The sequence below is a fragment of the Manihot esculenta genome, chromosome 15 (genome assembly GCF_001659605.2).
Source record: "Manihot esculenta cultivar AM560-2 chromosome 15, M.esculenta_v8, whole genome shotgun sequence".
NCBI classification, from domain to species: domain Eukaryota; kingdom Viridiplantae; phylum Streptophyta; class Magnoliopsida; order Malpighiales; family Euphorbiaceae; genus Manihot; species Manihot esculenta.
Genome location: NC_035175.2, coordinates 7,701,594 through 7,728,266, shown reverse-complemented (window position 1 = coordinate 7,728,266; position 26,673 = coordinate 7,701,594). Strand labels below are relative to the sequence as shown.

Here is a 26,673-nt window from a genome sequence, read left to right as displayed (position 1 = left end):
AAATCCCCATATGCACAATTGAACCGGCCCACGCCCATATGTTGGTTTCATTATTGTTTTTCCTCGTCATGATATTTTTTTTTTTTAAAAAAAAGAAAACTATTGGTCAATGAAAATGTATACTTGCCTAAAATATGTGAAATTGCACTTCACATTTTCTCACTTATTTCATTTTTTCGTAATATTTGTAAAATTTTTAATGATGTTAGTTTTGTCTTATTATTTATAAACTATTAGATGGCAATTTAATGGTAAAAAAAAAGGGGAAAATTTATGTACTTATTTTTTTCAAGGATATTATTTACTAAACTTAGTATAGTTTATGATGAATCACGTGTTGATTGTTCTTTCATATAAACTTGAGAGTTGAGGTGGGTTATTTTTACCGCACCAATGAATAAACATTCAATAATTATTATATGTTGATAAAGTTGTAAGCCATTGTTCCTTCAGAAAAAAAAAGTTGTAAGCTATTGGTCATTGATAAAATTTAAATTATAGTTGGTGAATTTAGATTATAGTCAGTAATAGCTAACACCAATATGACCATGTAATGGATTTCTATTTGAATTTATTAATCCAAAATAGTACAAAGAAAGGCAATTTGCAATCTTTTTTTCCCCTTCAAATGAATTCTGCACTCACGCCTCAAATTATTAAAACAGAAACGCATGCTAAAATAGAAACTTCACTAGAAGTAAAATCAGTTGAAAATATAACAAATGGATTTATAAAGGACGTTGTCCAGTTAAGCCTCAGACTCTTTCATTTCCAAACGATTTCAGATGATTAGTATGCATCTCCGGGACAAGGAGCTGGTATCTGGTGTGACTTTTGAAACACTTTATAACTACTTGAGAGCACAGATATAGAAACATTTTTCTAGAAACATTGTACATACAAGCAAAAATGCCCATATTCAGATGATGATAATTTAAATGATTAGCACTAAACTACGGATATTTCACCAACGAACATTACTGTGGTTTGATCCTGTACTCTTCCTCTTCCAATTCTTATCTCTCAATTTGGTGCTTTCAGTTGAGTGAAACCAATGTTCCTGTTAAGGTAGGCATGTGAAGCTACACCATTCACACCTATAACCACTCTGTTTTGCCTGATATGCTTTCAAAATCCAGAGCCTGGTTCTTGAAACTTTTGGGTTTATTTGTGAGAGGACGCGTCACAGAACACTGGAGATAAAAGTATCTCGTGACTTGCAATATTTTTCTCAAGAAGATGCCCTGGCTAGCTTCTTCAGAAAGGAGACGACATCATCTGATGAGTGTAGTAGATAGCGAGCATTTGTTCGAGTTCGCCCAACAGAACAGGAGAAATAATTATCTCCCTTGAGATCAAGAACATTCCACGAAATCTTTTCAGGTGACTGCCGTCGGCCACTCCCACAGCTGTGGTTGTTAAGTTTCTTGTCAGGATTGGGGGAAGGTCGTTGTGTCTTACCTTGAGATGATTTTGACCCACTTTTACTAGCTGGAAGCTTCAAAGAGGGACGCCTCTCACCTGGTGATTTTAATCCATCAGTTTGCTTGGCTCTTGCAATACCTATGCCATCAGAAGGTAGCACCGGCTCAAAGAAGGTGTACACATCTTCATCCTGAACAAGTAGGGAAAGAAAAATTTTAACCAAGAGCACAAGGGAAGATTACATTCTTAAAGAACAAGTTTATAAATTCAGGTAACGCTTTTCCTGTTTCTCCTATGTCTATTTCATCAACTTACGATGCCTTTCAAGCATATAAGAAGGCTACTTGTCCTATAATGTTACCAAAAAGCGGTTTCTATGTAGAATATGGAGACATCTTACCACTCAGCAGTCAGCAACGTCGTATGAAATTGATGCTCCTAAAACATGAAACTAGACCCTTATGGTTGCAAGCCCAAGGATGCATTTAAAGCAAATAGATAACTTTAATTCAATGCCAAATGAGCTCCCATTACTAGATCTATTTTGTGGTAGAAAGAAGGTGATCAAACAAGCAAGTCCTTCATAATTTGAGATTGGTGCATCCCATACAAAATATTAAAAGACCATATTTATTTAGTAACCCATAGGGATTCATAAAGACCATGGCAATTTGAATTGTGTCATTTTGAAGAGTAGTACTAGATAGGAGCACAAGGACCATCAGACAGCTCGTGAAAGCTGGCAGTAAATGTTGTAGATGTTTGGAATCTTCTTGTAGGTGAAGCGAATAGCTAGCTGGCTCCAGTGGTCCAAGAAAGAAGCATAAACTATGCATATGATGAAAACTTGTGCGCTATTCTATAAAAAACTACTTAGTTTTCGATCAATTCAGTTTTCCATATTAATTGTCAATGGACGACCTAAAAATGTTCCATGTGGTCAAAGCAGTTAATTTACCTTTCCCAGAAAATGCCCAATACACAGGACATAATCAATTGGTGTCGTCATGGATTTACTGTGAACAATTTCTCCCAGTATTCGATCAATAGCAGCACCCTGAATAGTCATGAAGCAGTCAAAAATAGAAACAAACAACAATATTAATTCAATTAAAAGAAATAATCAGCATACTTTAAACCTTTTGCGTGTATCAAAGTTGCCCTTTACCTTTGTAACACCAACTGCTCTAACCTCGACTGATCGGCCACCTTGGACGACATCAACAGATGCATTAGAAATTGGGCCTGTCCAGAGATGCTGCAACATGTCCCTAGCTTGAAGTCTTCCAAATTCAACATCTACAACCCATAATAAGATTAGTATAGACATTGAGGGAGGAAAGACAAAAATATCATTTCTTAGAAAAAAGAAAAAAAGAATAAAGCCTACTCCACCTTCCAAAACCATCAAATACCTGCATACTTGTAATTCCATACAAGTGATGTTTCACGAAGTTCAAAATGTGATCTGGGTGTCCGTTCTGTGAAGTACTCAAAAACATGCTGAAAACAAGTCAAAAGGGTCACATAATTCTTTTAGAAGCAGGATGCAGAATTGAAAATGATTGCAAATTCAATGTCAGCACCTTGACACTGTCAACCCATTCCATGTTTAAGTGTTCTGGCATCGTTGTCATCCACTCTCCCTTGGTAAAGCGTAAAAACATTCCATGTTCTGCTGCCAACCACATATCAAACTCACCAAAGTTCTGTGGAAGCAAAAGAAAAGTACTAATAGTAAAAAGAAATATCTGGCAAACATTGCAAAATATGGTTAGGAAGAAAAATATAGATGAAAATAGGAAAAATACCTTATCTAAGACATTACTGTCACTCCCACTTAGAACAACAATGGTTGTCTTTGGATCACTGCACAGTGCTACCAAAGTTTCTTTCAACTCTGGGTGCAACTTAAGTTCCATTTCTTTAATTTGATCAACTCTTCTCCCTGGAGTGTCTACTGGTTCAGTCAATGTTGCATTGAATCCCTATAGTTTAAACACCATAGGAAAGCAATTACAGAAAATTCATTTGCAAAACCCATCAAAAGTTAACACTGAAGCCATAACTTATATAAGCCACTGTACAGACGCTGGCTCTCTTTGCCTCAAAACCATAAAATATGATGACAAAAAATGTTCCACAATTATCAGAGTTAATGGCACAATGGAAAGATAAAATGTTTAGCTATTCAGAATCAGTAGGCACTCCCCCTTAATATCATTCATATTTTAGTTGGAAGTGTCGATTATGAAAAATGCATGATGAATTAGTATGGCAAAGTGAGACCAATTTAAGCCTTTGAAAGAGGTCTAAATTATGAATATGCATAGCTAGCAAAGCAGAAAGCATCTATCTGAGAGGCTAGTTGGAGCTTTCTCTTCGAAAATGTATGTGTCTGTAAAAGTTTTGCCTTGAAATTTGACACTCCTTAATTACATTTATATTTAAAGTAAATAAAAATGGAAATAAGTCCGATTACACCCCTGTAATTTTGTTCAAGGGCCAAATAAGTCCACTTCAATTTGTTTTGGCAAATAAACTCTTAACTTTACCTTTAAGGCCAAATAAGTCATGACCTAGTATAATATTATTTTTTAATAATAACATATTATTTTTATAATTTGAAATATAAAAAATTTAGTAATTTAATTAACATAATTTTTTTAGAAAAAAAATATATATATAAAAATAGTAAATAATTTTTAAAATAACAAAAATAAAATTTTATTATTAAAAATAATATTTTATTAGGTCATGACTTATTTGGCCTTAGAGATAAAATTTAGGGGTTTATTTAGCCATAAAGATTAAATTGGGCTTATTTGGCCCTTGAACAAAAGTACATGGACTTAATTGGACTTATTTTCAAATAAAAATAGAATTTTTAACTCGTGATGTATTAAAAAAATTGGCATATTGAAGAAAGTCATACATAGATTCTAGTACTAATATACTATAATTAAATGAAAATAGATGTAAAAATCATATATATGAATTGATTAGTATATTTCACTAGAACCTAGATTATACACTGTAAGTACCTATACATAGGATTTCCTTTTCTTAGCCCATAAGCTTATACTTAAGTTCAAAATCAAACAGAACATACCAGTATGAGCAACCGATTATTAGACTGCAAATATCGTTTAATTGCATCTTCTTCAGGAAGAATAGGTGGAACTTGCCTAGTCCTTAACTGAGCCTCAATAACTGTATCATTTAGTTCACTGTGACATATTTGAAGAATATTAGGTTGCTATTAGACAATAACAACAACTACATACATGAACTGAAGTGCTTATATTTCAACATATGAAAAAGGGAGGTGACTAAATTATACAAGCATTAGATGTAATAATTTATTCACATAGGTCATGCACATCACGTTTCATATCCCTTGGATATTCATAGGTTTTATGATTCACATAATTCATCAGGATCAAACTTTACCTCTATATAATCATAAACTGAGATCGACAAATGTTGATGGCACACTCACTGATATCTGATGGATGTAAATTTTGACATAACTGATTTGTCTAAATAGAATGTCCAACGGTTGGCTTTTTCAATAAAAGATGCAAACGTTTATAAAACCATAAAAAAAATGATATGACTATGCAAGTGGATTCCTTCTTGGAAGAACATTTACAGATTGGCAAAAAATTCTCCAAAATAAGCAAATGAAATGCAGATTTCTATGTTCATTTATTTCCACACATACAAAATATGCAAGACATTCTAATAGTGTCTATCTCAAGTGATTGAACAAAACAAAAAAGAAAAGTTTAAGGCATTTCAACAATCATAATCACCATAATATTTAAATGAATACAGCTCATTGAAACTTAATTTCTCCAGTGTCTTTAATGCTTGCAGGTTGCCATAAGCTAGGCTTGTGAACCAAACAGGAACTTGCCAACACTATAAAACACTCCATATCAAAGAAGATAAAAAATGTGAAAGGACAGTAAAGATGACACCTTTTTGTAACAAATTAACTCGAAAACAGAGACTTGCATTTACTATTGCTGTTAAATTATAAAACCATTAAACGTCTCTCAGCACAGAATTCTTCTTCCAACCTTGTTATTAAGGATAGAAGGTAAAAATTACAACCTACTTAGTCTACAGAATTTTATAAGCCATAAAATTCTGTACTTGGGGTCCTTTTTTGTGAGATACAAACAATACATCACTGCAAACCAAGTCATTACCATGTCCATTTTAATTTTAAAACACAATTTTAATTCTACCTCACAAAAGTTTCAGCCCATTCTTGAGCAGTATGGGTTGTGACATGTGCAAAATTATGGTGATGTCGCTTCTCTCTCTCTTCACATGACATAGTCAAAGCTTGGCGTATTGAATCAGCAACTTCAGTGATATTCCAAGGGTTCACAAGGATTGCTCCAGCACCCAGAGACTGTGCTGCTCCTGCAAACTACAATATATATGCGCAAGTGCATTACAAGTTAAAAGGTGAGGAAGCATCGATTACTTTGAAAATGAGAACTGCCATCTCAAATCCAAAAATTTAAACACGGTTTACTTAGACCATAAAAGAATGTCCTTTCTCTTTTGGTTCTTGATGGACTAGGGAATCAAACTCAAGAATAACCATTTCAAGTTACTGTTAGGCGTACCCATTGTGTCTGTACCAAACCACTAGGTAAATATGTTGATTTTCAACACAAAAAAAAGAGAGAGAGAGAAAAAGATCTCTCTATCCAACCATCAGATATATCATAACTGATTTCAGAAAATGCAGTGTGCAATGTCCAAAGCAACAATACACTGCACACAGAACTTGTATAAAGTCATCAGTGTTAACTGCAAATATTCTTAAATCCAAAACCAAACAATTAAATTTGTGTTCTACTATCTAAAATAGACAGAAAACTGTACAGACTAAAATCCATCATTAATCAAATCATATGCTGCAAATCAAAAAATCATAGCCTGCAACTTCTGAATTTCTCTTTTAGTTACAAATTTGGAAATAGCATTCTTCATCTTTAAATGTCCATAAAGTTGCAAAGGAAATAAAATCACTCTTTTCTTCAAGTTCAGTGAGATGCATTTGTAAGATATTGTCAAAGTTGAAGTTTGCTGTTCACCATCTGAACTGGAGAAAAATACTACTTACTAACCTTAATCCATTTTCACAAAAATAAATTTTGACAATGCTTCTGAAAATCTGACTCCAATCATAGAATGCAAAACTCTCGAGCAGAAATATAAGATTCATCAAACGGACATAATACCAAGTTAGATATCCAGAAGATTTAACAGAATGTCATTCGTACAGTTGCATGGAAAGCATATGCAAAACCACAGACGAAGAAGAAGAAGAAAAAGAAGAAGAATGCCATTACCTCACTAAGAATGAGAACGCCTTTCTTTGCATCTTGGCATGCCACAAATTCATAACTGACAAGATTCATTCCATCCCTCAAAGAAGTAACAAGTGCAACATCTGCAAAAGAAAACATAAGGAAGAGTCATGAAGCATATGTATGATAATATAAACAGATTTCTTATATATTCATGTCATTATCAACAAAAAACGAATATGAGAATACTTACTACAGGTAAGAAGTGATAGTGAATTAAACTTCTGACAAGATTATCAAATATCAGACAACTCCAGAATCCAAAGTTCCAAGAGAATCAAGACAAATTATTAACAACCTAATTTACATTTAGTTTAGGTGAAATGTAAAGCTTTCACTATAAACCTTGAGCCATTTGCTACTTCAGTCACAACAGGCACATCCTGATCTTAGAATATTGGAGAGAACCATTATTTTAGAAGGAAGAATGCAGCCCCAATTTTTCCCATCATTTTGCTGACGATCACCTGCCTAGCCAGTGTTATGGAGAACCATCCAGGAAATACCAGTATCAATGCATATGACCCACTTCACTAGAAGTGCTCAGCCTAGCCTATTTTGAATTGTTATTCCTTCTCTGTGCTAAAAAATAAGCTAGAATCTAACATATGCAAAACAACTTCAGTCAACAACTTGAATAACTAACTTCAGATGTCAAGTATAGCATCATTATCAACATTAAATCCACAGAACTTTGCAAACCCTGAAATAAAACCTTCCATTATTATTTCATTGCAAGTGCTTCTGTGAGTAGTATTGAGAAATGAAGACAAAGAACTAATATGCCTCTATAAATTTAAAGAAGTATAATAAAAAGTTGATTTTCATTAAAAAAAAAGGAGGGGGTTTTACTGGAGCAATTTAGAAGGGATAAAAACATGAGATATGAAAATTGGAGCTTGTATGATAGTACCAGTAACAGCATATAATGCACATAAGGCATGAAAGTCAAGAGAGCGATCCTGTAGGCACAAAAAAAAAACAGACAGATTTAGGAAACTTCCATTATCTCTTTGATGATAGTAACATCAAGTTGAGGAAACTAAACAGTTTGGTGATAGTAATATCAAGTTCAAAAGCATCACAAACTAAACAAATGAGTTCAGCATTGAAATACATTTGTAAAGTTAACATATATATAATGGGAGAGTCATAATCAAGAACCAAGTTGAGCAGTCAAAAACATACCAAATGATGTATTGGAACAGCAGTCAATGTTCCAAATCTACCATTAATGCGCCCAACAATTTCATGAACTTGACTTGTAAGCTTTTGATCTGAATAGTATTAAGAAAAAAAAGAGAGAGAATAGATATACAATATTCTTGAAAGAGAAGAAAAATCCACAACACGAGGCCAAAAAAGTACTTAAAATTACAATTTCATCCTACTATGCAATATAGAAATACTTGTATTAACCTTTGACCAACATTCCATTCACACAAACCCTTTTCTTGAGCTTCTATTATATAGTAAATTAACTCTTGAAGCTTCATAAACAAAATTAAGCCCAAAGTACGGCTGATTTTAATGCAATCAACAGAATAATAACATCCAGGAAAAGAAAATCATGTTAGGAAACATACACTCAGGAACATCAGTACGTGTTGGCACAGCAATCTGCAGCAGAACAACTTTATCACGCCAATGAGAGTTTTCCTCCAGAAATTTTTCAAATGCAAGTATCTTCTGTGGAATTCCTTTAATCATATCAAGTCGATCAACACCTAACATTACCTATTAATAAAGAAAAACATCAGTAACAGATAGCCAATAAAAAAAGAACCTCAACGTATCTACAGTAAGGTATGAGAAACATCATGAAGGCATTACTGTATCTACCTTTCGTCCAGCAAATCTTTCTTTCAAATCTTTGATATGTTCCTGGACTTGTGGGGCCTCCAATGCTCTTATGAAACGATCAGAATCTATCCCAATAGGGAACTGACAGTATAAAAGAAAAGGAACCATGACTTATGTACCAAAATATTTACATATCTGTTCAATGTGGAAACCATTTAGTTTTAACATGCTTGATGTAACACAAAAGTAAGGAGTGAATCTGAGAAATAGGATCTACTCAAACATACAGCAGCAACTCGAGTCAGCCTTCCTTGATCCTCAACTCCTTCAGGTGTGCCCTCTAGTCCAAGAATACGAGTACAAGCACTAACAAAATGCCTTGCATAGTCATAGGTATGAAATCTGGAGAAAAAAAAAATTAAACAAATTGTAATATTGCATGTAAATAGATAAGGTTGACAACTACAGCAAGAATGATTCTCTGAAAATTAAAAAGATAAAACAGCAGACAAGAAAGGATATAAATCATGGTACAAGCTTCCAATTTTATTCAATTATAGGAACAATAAATAATTTTAACATTTATATGTACTATTTAGTAATTTTGAATGAGAATTCTAGTGAAAAAATAAAAGTATCTTCATTACATACTGTATTCTTGTTTTCTGTTTGAAACAAATGCCCCACCCAGTACTCATAAGTCATAAGATTAAATCATAATTTTCATATGTGAAAATCAACAACAAAAGGAGTAAGTTCTGAAAACTATAAAGGTGAAAAAAAAAAAATCCTAGAACCACATCAAAAGATAATGTTGAATAGATAGGACTAAATTGACTGGAATCATCAGAACAAAAGAAAAAGAATGCAGCATCCACACATAAGAAGTATCGAAGGAGTATAACAGGATCATGTTGTCTTTGTAGAATCCTTTAAATAATAGGTAAGCATGTATGATGTATGTGTCATATGTCTTACTTTAGTAATAAGACTAGCAATTGGATGGAGTGGGATCAAACATTCAATTGTATCAAAGATAGGAAAAGTTAAACACATGAAGATATATGCAAATGAAATTAGGCGTACAAAGCTCTTGCTTGGTAAACTTGCGCTTTTTGCAACTTTTTTTTTTTGCTATTGTATTTTTATTTTACAATTAAAAGGAAGAAGCAAAACAAAGCCTTATTAGTTCCTAGTTTAACCATGTGATACCTTTATTTCTTCTAAGTGTCACTATCCTCTACTTTATTTTGTATGACCACTGGATACAATGAGTAAAATTCTGGAAAATTGAAAAAAAAAAACACACAGATTTAAATAATTGAAAATGTTCCTGGTTTCGACCAAAAAACTGGACTTGGTTATGAAGAATTTGGTTGCTCACTAGATGATCATTTTTTATTGCTCATGGAAAATTTCATGTCTAGTGTGGCTCACAGAAGTCCAAAAGCTCAATATCTGCCAACCATATCTGGAATTAAGAAACAAGTTCATGTCCTTGAAAATTGGAAAACATGATAAATATTCATGGTTCTGCTCAAAAAGCTGGTTTTCATTATGAAGCAGATTTCATTTGCTGACAATATGATATGGTTAATTGCTTATTATGGTTGTAAATTATTAGGTAGCGGGTGCTTATAAGAATGAGTCATACCTAATTTAACACATTACATGGAGACAATTACATAGCCTAATTAAATAAAATACACTTCAGAGCTCAGATCAATCAGGGCACTGACAAAAGAGATAAGTGGCTCTGCTTACTGATAATATCAAGTATCAACATAATATGAAAACATTATGGATGCAGACAAAGTAAAGACCAGAAAATTTATATGAACATGACCTATGGCTGCTCAACTCAACTAAGCCTTAATCTCAATCAAACAAGGATCAGCTACATGGATTCTTTCCTTCCATTCAAATTGAGAAGGCAATTGCCCACTCCATGTGTCAAAAGGAACAAGGTAGAAAGTTAATTCATCAGCTCCTTGACAAATTTGAGGAATATGCGCAAGGTCATTATTGTCAAAGACAGTTTCAATACAGCCAAAAGTAAAAAAAAAAAAAAAAAAAACAATGATGCAACAGGGATATGTAACCCAATTCACCAATAAACATCAAAAGGAACAACATAACCAAAATATTATACAGTAGCATGCAAAACCACCACAAGTTCATAATTATAAACATCTGCATCCAAGTAAACTCAATGGACCACCCAAAATGAACTAGTAATAATAAATATAGAGCACGTAAAAAACAGAGAAAATCTGACCTAGTTACATCATTCTTCCACAATCATGTTCAACTCATGCTATGTATAGCAAAGACCTTGACAGTTTCAAACTATGAAATCTGCATCAAAACCTAGTAACTGATTGAGATAACACAGATAGCAGACTGTTATATAGCTTTGAAAGTGATCAAAAGGCTTTAATCCTAATGGTTCTCGTAAAACAAGAACAATCCCTACAAAATGCACCTTGCAGACAACAGAAGGCTGAAGAAAAAGCGCAATCAAACTCAAACTATTCATAAAGATTGATGTAGGACATATACAAAATCTAGACATTTTCAAGTGAATCTTACCCAACTAAATCAGCAGCAAGAACTGAACGCAGCAGCTCTGATCGAGATGGTAGTGTCCTATGGATTTCAGAAGAAGGGAAGGGCGTGTGTAGAAACCAACCAACTTTCATATTACTGTTGTATTCTTTTAAGCATTTTGGGAGGAACATTAGATGGTAATCATGGCACCAAACAACGTCACCCTCTTCATAGTGCTTATTCACCACGTCAGCAAACATTTGATTAGCCTTCTTATATGCAGCAAATTGAGACTGGAAACTTCTAGTTGTGGCAAGGCGATCTTCTTGTGGAAGTCCAAGATAATGAAAAAGAGGCCATAACATGTTGTTGCAGTAGCCATTGTAATATTGATGAACAATCTCTTCATCAAGGAATACTGGTATGCATCTCTGACATGATTGCAGGATAGGAGACTTCAATAGCTTACGAGTGAAATTGTACACTAAAGATATCCACTTCACATTTAACAAAAACTCATATCAAAATATTTCAGGATGCACTAAGTTGTACCTTCTCAGCCAAAGCTTTAGTAAGTGCCTTCTGGCCAATCTCATCAGGCACATTTACACCAGCCCAACCAATCCACCTCGCCTCAAACTCTTTCACACCTTAAATGACAACCAAAATGCATCAGGTTGGAAGAGGGAAAAAGAAACCATAATCAAGAAAAACCCCAGAACAACTGATCAGAACACAAAACAGAGGAGATGCAGATGACCGTAAGATTTAAACTAATATTTAAACAAAAAATCAACTCAGCATAGCCTTCATCTCAACATGTTGGGTGAACCACAAGGATTTTTTGTCCACCATTGCTTCTATCTAGGGCTATACTGCACAAGAGTATTGAGGAAAAAAAAAAAGGAAGAAAGAAAGAAAGAAAGACTTCAAGCACTTACCTAGAAGAGCACTGACAAGGCCTCCAGCACTTATCTCCAAAGACCATGAGTCCTCGCCTCTCCTAACTGCAGAGACAGGCAATCTGTTAGCCACCACCAGCAGCCGCTGCCTTAAAGGCCTTCCATCCTGCTTTTCACATCCCTCAGCAAGTTGCCTTGTAGCTGCAATAGCCCCTTCTACGTATTGGTCAATATACGAATTGTTTGAGTTGTCACGTTCTCTCAAGCGCAAATCGTGCTCGCATGGTTCAGTCCCCCCGTGATTATCAGTCACCTCATTTGAATGGGAAGCCCTGCTGCTTTTCTTTAACTCTCTCTCTCTCAAGAGCCGTTGAGTACGACTTGGGTAAGGGGTTGAGTTCCCGTTATACTGGTTTCCAGGCATACGCTCGCTCTAGAACCCAACCTCCAGCCACCAAATTGTATCAGCTCGGCTGTTCTTAGAACAATTGTACGTCCTACATTTCATTGAAAGGCAAATTAAGTCTTAAATACGACTATAAACCGCATTAAACCTTTAAATATTATTTAAAATTTGGTCACTAAGTGAGCGAAAATCATAACAAAGGCCTAACTTAAGAGTAAAACATAATTCTACTGCAGTATAAAACTTAAATCATCAGTGAAATTAAAACGCATAAGCATCTTTAGTATAATATTCATCAAACAAGATATCAGCAAAATGACACAGCGGCAGAGCGAAAAAGATAACAAAGAGAATGGGATCCACAGAATTCCGTGAGCCAAAAAATGGGGTCTACATATAATCCTGGTTATCAAAGCCCAAAAATTTTGAAGAACCACATTCAGAATTAAAACTCGGATATGGAAAATCCGCCACCCTTAGGACCGAGTCCATGAAAAACAGAGGAAAGAAACAGAATTACAGATTAGCAGAGAGCAAACGACAAGAACCGGGCTTTCTCTCTCTCTTTCTCTCTGGTTGTTATTTTCACACAGACGAAAAACAAACACATTGCATGAAAATACCACAGCTAAATCAACTTGAATGCAAACAAGGTTCATGATGTTTCTATCATCCCAAGTTACATATATATTTAAAAAAAGGAAAAACTGAAATCATGGAGAGCATCAATGACCCACCTACAAAGGCATACAAGAATCAGCTCGGCAACAGGCACATGAAGCAAAAACCAGAATTCTGCCAAAACGAGGAAGATATTGGTTTAAGATGAGCGTTAACCACAGAGAGAGACAGAGTGACAGGCTGAGAAAAGGCAAAATAGTGGAAGCAGCAAGATACTCGTGTAAGCTTTAGATGGTACATAGATGCTCAAGGCCATGCAGGTTTTTTCTTTTTTTAAAATAATTGAGAGCCAGAGCTTAAACACATCCGGAATATTCTTTTGTTGAAATGATGAAAATAAGATTCATGTTATTCATCTATTTTGCCTCAAAGGCTAGGAAAAATAATAATAATTTCTTTCGTCTTATAAAACTAAATTATTTATATTTTCATCATTTAAAATTATAATAATTCTTTCATCTTATAAAAAATGAATGGGTGTTTAAATGAACTGCAGAATGCAGATTTCTCTTAATTAACGTATTTTTCGTTGGTTTGTTAAAAAAAAAAAAAAAACTATAAGAAAATTTTTAATATAGTAATTTAATATATAATATAATAATTTAAAATAAAAAATAAAAATTAACATATTAAGTTAATTGTTTATAATAGTGCAAGAGAATGGTTTAGATCTAAATTATATAAATGCATATAAATAATATGAAAAGAAAATCTAAATTATGTAAATAGTAAAAAAATATTTAAAAGTGCATTGTAACTTCATTTAATGATAAAAACCTAAGCATACAAAAAAAATTAAATATAATAAAATACTAAATTTGATGGACTACTAAAAATAACATATTATAATTATATTACATGACACTAAAAATAATTACAAGTATGCACAATATAATGTGAATAACACGTATTGCACGTACTAAAAAAAGTAATAAATAATTTATATTTATGTAAACACTTCTTTCATTTTTTATTTTAAAAAATTAATTTCATTCTTCATAAAAATAAGGAATGATGAAAATAATAAGAAATAATTTCTTAACTCAAAATTTTAAATTATTAGTCATTATAAACTATATTTTAAATTTAAAAATTTTTAATACACATTTTTATTTATTTTACAATAATATGATTTATACTAATATACACAATACATAAAATTATAAAAGTAATTCTAATTATAGAAAGTTACAGTTAAAAAACAATTTTTGTTAAATATAAATTATAATTAATTGAAGTTATTTCCAAATTTGAAAATTGGAGAAATTATTTTTAAAGTTTGACCTAATTGGTACATGTAAAATAAGTTTTTATTCGTGGTTTTTAAATAAATTTGTTATACTTTCTCTAATTTGCTAAATGACCATGTACTCACTAGTTTATTATTGAGAAATTATATAAAATTAACACACGGGTATAGATATCACGCATGCGCATTAAATGACGTAGAGATCTACACACAGCAGCCTTCTTGTTATAAAATTCCTTAAGAGGATTCTTTTTTCTTCCCCAGTTTTTTAATAATAATAAATAAATTTTGACGATTACCACGTTTCATTCGCGGTGTTGATTTTATGGCTTTGAAAAGTCAAAAAAGAAAAATTAAAAACACAAAACAAAACAATGCTCTTTCTCCCCAAAAATGCTACGTAGGGTCGCTCGTTTTTTCTTTTTTCTTTTTTTTTTAAGAGTACTTAGAGTCACTTGAAAAACAGTTTATTTTCTATTTTTAAAAAAAATTATAAGTAAAGAAAATATAAAGATGTTTTCACTTATTAATAATAAAATATTATTTTCAATTTAAAATAACAAATAATATCCATAACTTTCATAATGAAATTATTTTATTATAAAACAAATGAATAATCCTAAAGTACTTAAATTTTAAACATATTTTATTAATTAATTAATGTTATAATACTATTTTATCACTAAAAGATTTTAAACATATTTTAATAATTAATTAATGTTATAATACTATTTTATGATTAAAAGTTAATGTTTTCTAATATTTAGAAAATAAAACTTTTAGTATAAAGTTAAACAATGAAAATATACTTAAACTGTTTTCTGAATTTTAGTCAAATTTTACAAAGAAAAATTTTATAAAATAACAGAGAAAATATTAATATAAAACACTATTTCCAGTTGTCTAAAAGAAAATTTTCCATAAAACCATACAAATTTTTTATAAGTATATAAATATGTCCTGAATTATTATATTCAACTTATTATCTGAAAAGTATAATAAATAATAATTAATTATAGAAAAAGAAAAGAATAATACTTATAGAAAAAGAGAAATAAGAAAGATTTATTTAATTTAAATTACCCAAATAAATATAATAATAAATACTTTTAAAATGATTGTAGCAGCTCAATCATATATACCTAAAGTTTATTTCTCTAAAATTGAAATTTTAAATAAAAACATAGTGGAGCTATAATTTATTTAATTTTAATTTTACTTAATAAATATTAAATTCATATATCGGATATATTTAATCAAAATAATTCTCGTATATTATCTTGTAGCTAAATTTATGAAAATTTTTGTTATTTTAATATATAATTAACATTAATTCACTTAGATTTTTCTAATAAAAAATTCAAAGTTTAATAACCTTGTAAATATAATAGATGCTTCCGTCAATATATATGAACAAAATTCTAATGATTCTATCACTAATTTTGCACAACTGATTAACTAGTATTTGCCTATTTCACCAGAATCAATACATTAAAAAGTAATCATCCCACATGCAAGAGAAGCCAATGAAAAAAAAAATCAATAATAAAGGACCAACAAGATAGCATAAAAAAGAAGTTGCATGTAATCTCTCATGGAAGAAAAGATTGTCAAACGTAATCAACAAAAGACATCATAATGGACACTAATGCACTAGTTAAATCAAGACATCATAATGGACCCAAGAAAAAGGCACTGACACTATAAATTTCCTTAGCATTTAGCAACAAGCTTATTCCATTCTCTAAAAGTAGTGGTTTGGTTAGTGGATACTGGATGGTATCCATCAAACCACAAATCACAGCTTCCAGAAAAGAATTGCCAATGCATGGAAGTGGGAAAATATGAGCGACAAGATGTTTCTCTACTCTCTAGTACCAAGTAGCACATATCAGGAAAAGTCCAATGGAAAACAGTAATTTCTACCAAATTAGACATTGACTCGCCTTTTGTCAAGTTCAACTCCAAAATGGCAGGCGAAATGCTTTGTTAAGACTTATTTCTCCACTGACCAAACCCAGCGCAAAGAAAAAAAAAAAAAAAAAAAAAAAAAACTGGATAAAGGATAAAATTCATAATGTTTTGTAATTACTAGCACCCAACTCAACCAATAAGTGGAAGATGACAACTTACCAACCAATTGTTGGTTGATTGAAATTCCTTTGCAAAACGAGACATATATCTAACAACCCATACTAGGTTTAGGGAAAAATAAGAACTACATCACTAACATTAATTAATTATTAGTCCAACCGGGACATAAAAATAACTATTGCAAAACTTGTAGGAAGTCCAGGTTAGCCAGAATGATGTCCAAGAACTTGATTAAGATCCAGACGGATGTTGAATTCACAGCTACCATTCTCTTCTTACCCGTACACAATTGGCAAAGCCAAGTTCCTTTTGGTCCTTTGGGCCATAGTATGATAACCCTAAATTTTTTTTTTTTAAGTTGAAAATCATTATTGATTTCCTTGAGAGACCAAGTTGTAAGTATAAAAAGATGATAAATAAGCAAAATGGAAAGGTGCATGTGTAAACACAGGCTAGCTTTTTCCTGTACTGCATTCACACATTTGCTTAAGTTTGTATGCCCGTAAATGCACAAATCACATGCGAATCTTTAATTTGTAATTCAGCAGTCAACAAATGATGCCTGGAAAAAGTCAGAGAAGTGGAAAGGAAACACAAATAGGCAAGTTCTAGCAAACAAGGCGCATCATTATCCAGCAATTAACATGTGTAAAGAAAGTTAAATTCAGACCAGCAGCTGACCCGGTTTAGGAAGCTTTGACCTCCATTGTTGCAGCAGTCACCTTTTTAGTATTCCGAACGACAATAAAGAGAAGAAATATCTCAAATCATATCTTTTTCAATCATATATATCCCATTTCATCTCCACCACTACAAATAATTGGAATTGGGAAATTATAAATTATACGCTTGATAGACAACCATAAGAAGTGACCAATATCCAATGTATAGGCCAAGTTGATTGATGCAACAAAACCCAATATCTTAGGACAGAAAAAAGACTCTCACAGTCTCATCTTGTTTTGTTTTTTTCTCTGCTAGACCTAGGCAAGTGGAGTTGATATTATTGCTGGGATCAGAGATATGGATACTAGAGCAGGAGGCCCGTGAAGGGTGAGACATGTAGCCATGGACTTTACAGTAAGCCATAAATTTGTCACACATGCAAGAAGGGTTAATGCTCGAAATTTTTGTGGGTCCATGTGGTAAAGAGATGCTAAGCCCTAGGTCGAGTGACTTGATGAGAAATTGGTCTTTAACCAACTAATGCTCCGCTTCATCTTCTGAGGTGTCGGTCATGATATATTTTTGCAAAATCATAGTGACAAAATTCCAATTTCAATGCCACGGTAAGGCTATAAAGCGTAGAAACTAATGTGAAAATGAATTTAATCACTACCAAATTAAATATTCATACATAAATTTATGTATTTACTAAATAAATTTAATTAATTTTATATAAACTTAAATATAATTAATTAATCTAATAATTATTAAATTCATTCTCATATAAAATTAAATTTGTATCAGACTCCCTCTAATTTATGGATTTATAAACATCATTGCTCTCGTTCAGTTTTAAATAAACCAGCCTTCATTAATTAATAATGTTTGCTCAATAAACAAAAATTTATAAAAAAAATCAGATGGAAATTCAAAATAAATAAAGAGAATTGTATTTACCAAAAAGAAAAATAAACTTTTTGCCTCTCTAGTAAAAAAAAAATTCCCAAGTAACTGTTGTTCCCCATTGCCTCTCTGTAACAACAGTTGCCGTTATGCAACTGCAAATACTTTTTTGGTCATCATTTAGAAGGTCTTTAATTTATTTTACATATTAGCTTATAACAACTAAGTATTTATAAGTCATTTAACGCTTGTGTTTAGTTCAAATATTTATAATATGTTTTTAAAAAATTATATTTCCTTTTCTAAAGGGCAAACATATCATAATTCAAAGCTCATCCAAGTTTTTTAAACAAATCTATTTAATGATGATTGTGTCCAATTAATATAACTCATATTCAGATATCTTTCTTAAGTATTTTCTTACTTAAGTAAACACGTATGCCTTGCTTGGCTTTAAATTCTGATTCTCAAATTTTTACAAAATAAATTCAATAATATATTCAAGTAAGCTCGACTGAGCTAGAAAATATAGACTCTTCCCTTCCCTAACGAATAAAAATTTGTTATTAGTTTATCCCGATTCCCCAAGGAATTCTAAAGTCATATCCTAGTTTAAGCTCAAATTTAGAACTCCTTTAAGAATTTTCGCAATTCACACATCAATTTATGCAACAAAATCCATTAAGAAATAGCAAAACGGAACTCATGACTGCATCATTATCACGTGCCTCTGCTCAAATTGGCTTTCGTCCATCGTTTCAGCAACCAAGAGAATTTTGAAAAAGAAAAACAAACAAACTACACACATAGAACAAAGAATAAAAAATAGAGAAACAAAATACTAACCTCAAGGTTGGCGTTGATGATGGATCAGTCTCCGGGCTTTGCTCCGATCACTGACCAGTGCTTCAAACAATCTAGAGAGAGACTGAGAGATCGCAGAGAAAAAAAGGGAATTCAGAGAGAGAAGGAGTGGGAAATTGAAAAGGCAAAATAATGGGAGAGAGAAAATAGAGGGACATGTAAAATATATAGAAGGGAATCAGAAGACAAAGAGAAAGGATTTCTGGAAGGCAAGGGATGGTTCGCTTTTTTTGGCGCGTAAAACAGAGAGAGAGATAGAAATTCAGGCGTGTTTGGATTTTGCCCAATCATTTGGAGGGAATTTGTTCCTCTTCTTTTTTTTTATTTTGCAAAATTTTCAATTTATTAATATATTTTTTTCATTTGGATGCATTGAATATAATTGTAATTAAATTTACGTTGAAAAAAATAAAATTAAAATAGTTAAACAATACTAATTATGTTCAAACGTTTTAACTATAAATTCAAACAAATGTAATTTTATTTTGAATGGTTTATTTAATTAAAGTATAATTATAAATAATTTTTTTTAAATAAAAATTAAATATTAATGAGTATAATTTAAATTTTCTATTTACTATCGAATTAAATATTTTAAGAGGGTGATTCCCTTGAATTGTCTAGAGATTAACGGCTTCGTTTGTAGGGGTTAGCAGTATTCGGTTCAAATCGAAAAAATCGACCGAATCAAATTGATTTAAAAATTTAGTTCGATTTTTTATACATTTTAGTTCGATTCGATTTTTAATTTCAAAAATTTCAGTTATTTTAGTTCGGTTCAGTTTTGATCAGAAAAAAACCAAAAAAACCAAATTGAACCGATTAGTGATAATAATATATTTTTTTAATAATATAGAGAAATTAAATCATATTAAAATTAAAATATTTTAATTAAATTTTAAAATATTAAAAATAAAGTATAAAAAATAAAAAAAATTATTAAAAATCAAAACTGATCAAACCGAACCAAATCAAACCGAATCAGATCGATTCGATTCAATTTAATTTCTGATCAAAATCGATTCGATTCAATTTTTATAAATACTAAAATTTTAATTTTTAATTTATTCGATTCAATTGATTTTAAACCGAACCGATCGAATGCTGAACCCTATTCGTTTGGGTGGCAACGTGAGCTCATATCTTAAAAGCAGGCAGCCAGCCAGCCATGCCCACTTTATCTTCTCTTCCTTTTTTTTGTTGTCTTTTAATGCCAATAATATTTAATTATAACATATTTTTTTCTGAAATAATAATAATAAAGTATGATTCTTGAATTAAATTTTTGCTGAGATGCCCTGTTTTTTCTGAAATAATAATAAGAAGAAAAGTATGATTCTTGTAAAGATTGAGTTTGATTCGATCCTCTTTGCACAATCCAGAGAAAGAGAACCACTTTCTGTCTTGTAAATTGTGAGTGCACAGTTTGATGTCACCACCCCAATAAATTTATTATTTTATTATTTTACCAATAACTCGAATAATTGAATATTATCTGGAAGACTTTTTCCTTTTTTTTAATGCATGGAGTGTGCATCATCTGAAGACATTCATTCACAAAAACATCCAAACATCTTAATTTGTTCATTATGCTTTTTAAAACCAACATGACTAAATTAAATTTTAAAAAAGTTAAATGTATATTAAAAAATATTATAATATTCATTTTATATTTTAGCAATAATATAAAAAATGACAATATTTCAAGAATAATTAAAGTATAGAGATTAATAAAAGTTATGAGACAGATAATATAATTTTTAAATAAAAATAATATATATGTGTCTTACAGTATTGTTGAATATAAATATCTAGTAAAATAGTTACATATGATGTTTTATTATAATAATAATTTTTATAATAAATTTTTATTACATATAATATATTTACTTTTAAATATAAAAATGTTAAGAGACTATATAAATTATTAGTAAAAAAAATTATATCATAACTTATCCATTATTTTTAAAAAATTTAATTTAAAAACATTTAATTTTATTATTTAAAATATAATTTTTATTATAAATATAAAATTAATATAAATATTTAGATTTTTTATTCTGCTGTTCTATTTAAAAATATAAAAAAATGCATTTAGTATGAGTGAATAAAATAGAGATTAATAGCTATAAATTTAGACCGTAATGGAAAAGCCGAGTTTCGGATTTCGGTGCCTTCCCTCCTTTCTTAAAATTAAAGTTAAAGGTTTTTAAAATATTTTTTCTTAAAATTAAATTCATGAGATTTTTTTTTCCAGTTTACGGTAAAGCGAAAATGGGAAAAAAAGGAGGGGACAAAATTGAAACACGATGTGAGGGGATTACATTGCATGCAATGCATGTAATGATCCTTATGATTCCCTCGAAGGCTTAACACTACAAAAAGATCGGATGGTTGTGATGCAACACAATTTCACCTCCTACACCTTCATCATCATTACCATCTGTCTTATCCTATTCATTTTTCTAGACTCCCTATAGATTCCATTATTAGAGTCTGCCCTTTTTCCATTTCTAGTCTAAATTCAAAAATTAAAACTTACAGTATAACTAACCATTGAAACGACATCGTTTTCTCACTCTTATAATTATTGTTGTGGTGTCCCTTGAAGCAAGATCCATTGTCCCTCTGAAACAAACTAGATAGCTTAGGCCGAGTAGATTGTCACTCACTTGAGGACATAATACTAGCTTATAGCCACCAGTGCTCCATCATTAGCTAGCTAGAAGAGAACAACAACTTGACAGGAGAAGGCAAAAGATTTCAGCAAAATTCCGATAATTCTTATAGACATTAACATATATGTGTGAATTAGTTCACCATCGTACTACACATTAGACAAGTTGTTGTGGGCAGTGACCCTCAGCTGTCGGTTGCTTTACTCCCCGGACATGGGACAAATTCATTGTGTAGGACAGTGGATTGTCCTACACATGTGACATGCCTCCTCTAAAGGTATAGGGCCGCCCAACTTCACACTACGCTATGCCTTCATGCAGGGCGGCCATCTGTCGTCCGCAATCTTGATTTAAGCTCAGGAGAATTGCTAAACTACGTTTATTAAGCTTTTGTGTACAGTTCAGGTAAGGATTAGTTAGTCTTTTTATTCTTTTTTAATTTCCCTACCCTCTGAGAAACTATCAGATACGAAACAAAATAATATTTCATTGTTTGTTCTTTTCCTTTTCTCTCTGCCCTTAGCCATGAACAGTGGTATGAAATGCAAGACCCAAATAACAGCAAAAGGGTACCCAACAGGAAGGACACATCCATTAAGCTAAGTTTTGATTGGAGAGGAAAATTAAGTGAAGAGAATATGATTCTTTGGTCCAGAATCTCCTCAGCATATGGGTCCGTCCTCCCTTTCTTGAAAAAGACTATCCACAATTTCCACTTACACCTATTTGCAAATGCGTTGCAAATTCTAAAATACCCCTGTATTATATAATTTTCTAATGAAATCTTTCCATTTCAATGAGAATTAGTCTAAATAGTTGCGCCAAAAAAATTGATTAATGCTTAAAGAGTTTTTTTTTTTTTTTAAATTTTAGAAGTGTTCTGAACACAATGATTTCACAGACAGATTTTTCACACTTGAGTTTATTCTCAAGTTAAATTTATTGGTTTATTTTTTTCTTGCACATGCATGGGATTTACCGAATAAGATGGATGATGTAGTAAAATTTATCGTCTGGTTGCTCAGACGCCAGCAATGAATTATGATCCATTATGAACGTTAATGTACTGGATCATAATTCATAGATACAATCCACCAACGGCAAAGCAATGACCTTATAATTCAAGATTTTATTGAAGGCCTTTTTTTTTATACGGAAAAGAATATGGGTATTATAATAAATAAATAAGAATATGCAATTCCCAAGACAAAGAAAATCAATCATACAAAAGCCTAATGTTTAATTCCCCCCCCCCCCCCCAACTTGTTATGTATATTCGACTTAGTCCATGCTTTAATTAATAATAAAAGAATATCATTTCAAATTATTTTTTATTATATAAGATATGATATTCTAAATTACATTTAAAAATTCAAATAAATTTAAATAAAATCATGTATCATTTTATTTTTTTAAAATAAAAATTTTACTAGTTAAAAAATATATTTTTTTATTGTAAACAAGAAATTTAATAGAAAATGGATTAAAAATGAATTGTTATGAAATCTTAGATGAAAAATTTTAGCGGGAGATTTGAAAAAAAAAGGGATTATGATTAGAAGCGGATCTTACACGGATTGTAGAAGAATATTCGGGTTTCGCTTGCTGGAACTGCACAGAGTCCGATCACAGGATCCGGAAAAAAGTAAGAGTTGGATTGGGTAAGATAGGATTCGGCATTTTGGTGTTGGGTTTGTTTGAGAGAAATGGGTAAGATTATATTCATTTGGACCCATATTGAAGGCGGATGCTGAAACTCTGGGTCCGATTTTATTTGGGATTGGTTTTTGGATTTGATTTTGGTCGGTCCATACATTCATGGTTGGGTCAGGCCTTAGCCCGCCCTTGGGGCCGTTAGTATACAAAAAGGGAAGGATGTTCCGGTTGGAATTTACCATGTTTTATTTTTGAAGAAATATTACCGGTTATTATTATTATTATTAAAAATTAAATCTGTTATAGAATTGCATTTTTTAAAAAAAATTCATTCAAAAATTATAGCGTGAGAGCAATTGATAATTATAAATTTATTTATGTTCAGATAAAAGAAAATTTTAATGTTAATCACTTGGATAAAGTTATAATTAATTTTCTCGATTTAACTTCAATTAATAAAATTAAAATAATTAATGCAATTTCAGTAAAATATTTAGATTTTACTTTTTAGGATTTATTATTGTTAATTATGAAGACAAAACTTTTAAACCTTTTTTTTTTTTCGGTACACCTCATGGGTCGAAGATGTTTCCGAAAACGAGCTTCTATTGGGTTAGCTTCATAATCAATACCATCTGAGTTTGAACTCGAGCTCCAAACCAGCTAAATTCTCATACCAGCACCTCTCCACAGACCCACCTTCAAAAAGTTGTAACAGAAAACGCTTTCCCTTCCTTGTTTTAACGCTTTACCCACGAGAGACAGAAATCAAGAGATGGCAATGCGTAGGCTTTTGTTGCTTTTGAAACCATTTGACGTCTACCCAGTTGGCCAATCTAAGAACCTCCCTCACATCAACAATCCTCAGGTTACAGTAATTTTTAACTCTTCTCTGCTTTTGATTCAATGCGCACTAATGTTTTCCTTTTTAGTCTTCTAGTTGTTTGATAAAATGTCGTAGATGGTAATGTTGATTTTTGAATGCTTGAAATATATCCTATGTTGGTGGCCGAGAAAGGGCAGAGAAAATTTAAATCTTTGGTTGCTGTGAAATCACAGGAAGAATTGAATTAAGATGTTCTTTAAATTCCTGTGCAATTAATGTTGTTTGCTATTAAGAAAAAGGGTGTTGTTTTCTAAATTCTAATGTCGCGACTGTTAATTTACATCTGTGACAGCCCTGAGCAAGTGAGCATTCAACTTGAGATAGTGCGTGGGATTTCAGCTGTGATATAATTTTGAAACAACGGTGTTTAGACATGTTTTATAATCGGTGGAACATAGGAACAGTATAAACCATAATGAACAAATTGCATTGCAATCCCTAAAGAGTGATATGAAATATAAGATGTACCATGATGTATTTCATTTTGAACAATTGCATGTGTATAATTCTGTAGTTTTAATTAATTGTTATTCATGCTAAGGTGTGAAGCTTTGTCCCAGAGCAATTCTTTTTATCAAGAAATCTTCAAGGGATTTTTTTTTTTGAGTTTTTATCTATCCATCCTTTTTTCTCTTGATGTATTTGGCAAATTTAATCAAGCAACTGTTTTGTATTTGTAATTTGATCTCACTTGGAGGTGTTGCAGGTGTTACACTATCTGGATAATAGGCGTAAGGTTCACAAGGATGCCATAAATTTCTGTCAGGACATTTTGCGGCAGAAGTCGGTTGATTGGAAACCCATCATACGCAATAATCTTTTGCAACCAATTCGTGGTTTTGATTTAGTTATTACCATTGGTGGTGATGGCACTCTTTTGCAAGCAAGTCATTTCATGGATGGCTCAATTCCAGTTCTAGGAGTGAACTCAGACCCCACACAGGTTGAAGAGGTAAGATTGCTATTCCAGCCTAAGTTCGGATCTTGGGTGCCATGTACCAAAATGCCTTTCTTGGCTTTGATAATTGGGTTTGTCATTGTATTTTGTGCAGGTGGAGGAATTCAGTGGTGATTTTGATGCTACTAGAAGTACTGGCCATCTGTGTGCAGCCACTGTCAAGAACTTTGAGCAAGTAAGACTTCTACACAGGATGAGCATAGGGATATTAATGTATTTAGAAACAGATTAAATAAAGAATAACTAGTACTGTAATAGGTTGCTATTGTAAGTTCATACATCAAATAAGTGGAAAAATTTTGGTATTGCTTAAATGCCAGGTACAAAAATAGCACTTGAGTTGGTAACATTTAAAACAGTTCACTTAGAAATTAAGTTTCCTATTAAGTTGTGTGCCTGAGTTCACCATATTCCTTTACCTTTTTGTCTCGAAAATGCATCTTGTCTAGATTACTATTGGTATTGAAATGCTTTCCTTTGTGATGTTGCTTTCAACAGATCTTGTCTTATTTTTGTTGTATAAATAGTTTCGCTCCGTGTGCTCTCTAGCTTGTATCAATTATTGTCTTCCATAGATAGCATAAAGTTGGTTTAAACAACTTCCTTGTTCAATGATTTAATCATGGTTATTCCTTCAGGTACTAGATGACATCCTGGGGGGTCATATAGTTCCTTCAGATATAACAAGGATGTCAATAAGTGCAAATTCACAACTGCTGTCAACATATGCTCTTAATGACATATTGATTGCTCATCCATGTCCTGCAACAGTTTCACGTTTCTCATTCAAGTAAGAGATTCCCCATTGAACTTGAGTTAACACATGGTATCTTTACCACTTTGGTAACCCAGGCCATTCCCTTGTTGTACTTCTTGTCAGAATCCAAAGGGATGGTGAATCATGCACTCTGTTGGCAAATTGCCGATCAAGTGGTATGAGAGTCTCAACTGCTGCTGGATCAACTGCTGCAATGCTCTCAGGAGGTGGATTTGTAATGCCTGTTTCATCTCAGGACCTCCAGTATATGGTAAGAGAGCCTATTTCACCAGGAGCTGCCATCTCTAGTCTAATGCATGGGATGGTCAAATCAGATCAATCCATGGAGGTCAGATGGTTTTCTGAGAAGGGTGTAATATACATAGATGGTTCTCATGTATCCCACTCTATCCAGTACGGGGATATCCTTGAAGTATCTTCCAAGGCCCCTGTTTTGAAAATTTTCATGCCTCACATAATGTAATCATAGAGGGCACGCAACACCAATTGTCACGTGTAAATATCCATAAGAGGGGGAAATGGGAATTTTGGGAACATTATGAGGTACTAGCATTTGCCTGATAGGTATCTTGTGCATACAAGTACAGTACAGGTACAATTTTACTCATGTTTTGCCCATTTTTGCCTTAAATCTGATAGATTTCTACTTCACCTGAGGCAACGATTGATGGAGTTTGTTTATCCAGTCCGTCCCTTTTCTAGAGAGCGTTATTGGATTTAGACTGAAAACTAAAGGAACACCTTGATCCTAATCTACATTTAATATATTAGAAAA

General features: G+C 32.0%; 2 protein-coding genes across 5 annotated transcripts; one reads left to right on the top strand and one right to left on the bottom strand.

Annotated features, from left to right (window-relative positions):
* Positions 1-672: 672 nt before the first annotated feature.
* On the bottom strand, positions 673-19,125 carry LOC110602161 (alpha,alpha-trehalose-phosphate synthase [UDP-forming] 1). Of its 4 annotated transcripts, XM_021739602.2 has the most exons (20): positions 18,925-19,125; positions 17,191-17,319; positions 13,223-13,280; positions 12,119-12,576; positions 11,730-11,827; positions 11,220-11,608; positions 8,915-9,029; positions 8,667-8,768; positions 8,411-8,561; positions 8,013-8,101; positions 7,738-7,786; positions 6,807-6,907; positions 5,685-5,872; positions 4,538-4,655; positions 3,237-3,413; positions 3,012-3,134; positions 2,841-2,928; positions 2,594-2,724; positions 2,384-2,482; positions 673-1,615 (listed from the first exon to the last, which is right to left on the bottom strand). In XM_021739602.2, exons 4-20 carry the CDS (start codon positions 12,501-12,503, stop codon positions 1,232-1,234), a joined length of 2,787 nt encoding a protein of 928 aa, XP_021595294.1. In that variant the 5' UTR covers positions 12,504-12,576; positions 13,223-13,280; positions 17,191-17,319; positions 18,925-19,125; the 3' UTR covers positions 673-1,231. The 4 variants fall into 4 exon arrangements, with proteins under 4 accessions (XP_021595294.1, XP_021595293.1, XP_021595295.1 ...); XM_021739601.2 differs by lacking the exon at positions 13,223-13,280; XM_021739603.2 differs by lacking the exon at positions 17,191-17,319.
* Positions 19,126-23,839: 4,714 nt separating this feature from the next.
* On the top strand, positions 23,840-26,549 carry LOC110601218 (NADH kinase). Its single transcript, XM_021738279.2, has 5 exons — positions 23,840-24,144; positions 24,869-25,114; positions 25,215-25,295; positions 25,759-25,910; positions 26,001-26,549. The coding sequence occupies exons 1-5, from the start codon at positions 24,052-24,054 to the stop codon at positions 26,359-26,361; spliced, it is 933 nt and encodes a 310-aa protein (XP_021593971.1). The 5' UTR covers positions 23,840-24,051; the 3' UTR covers positions 26,362-26,549.
* The last annotated feature ends 124 nt before the right edge of the window (positions 26,550-26,673 follow it).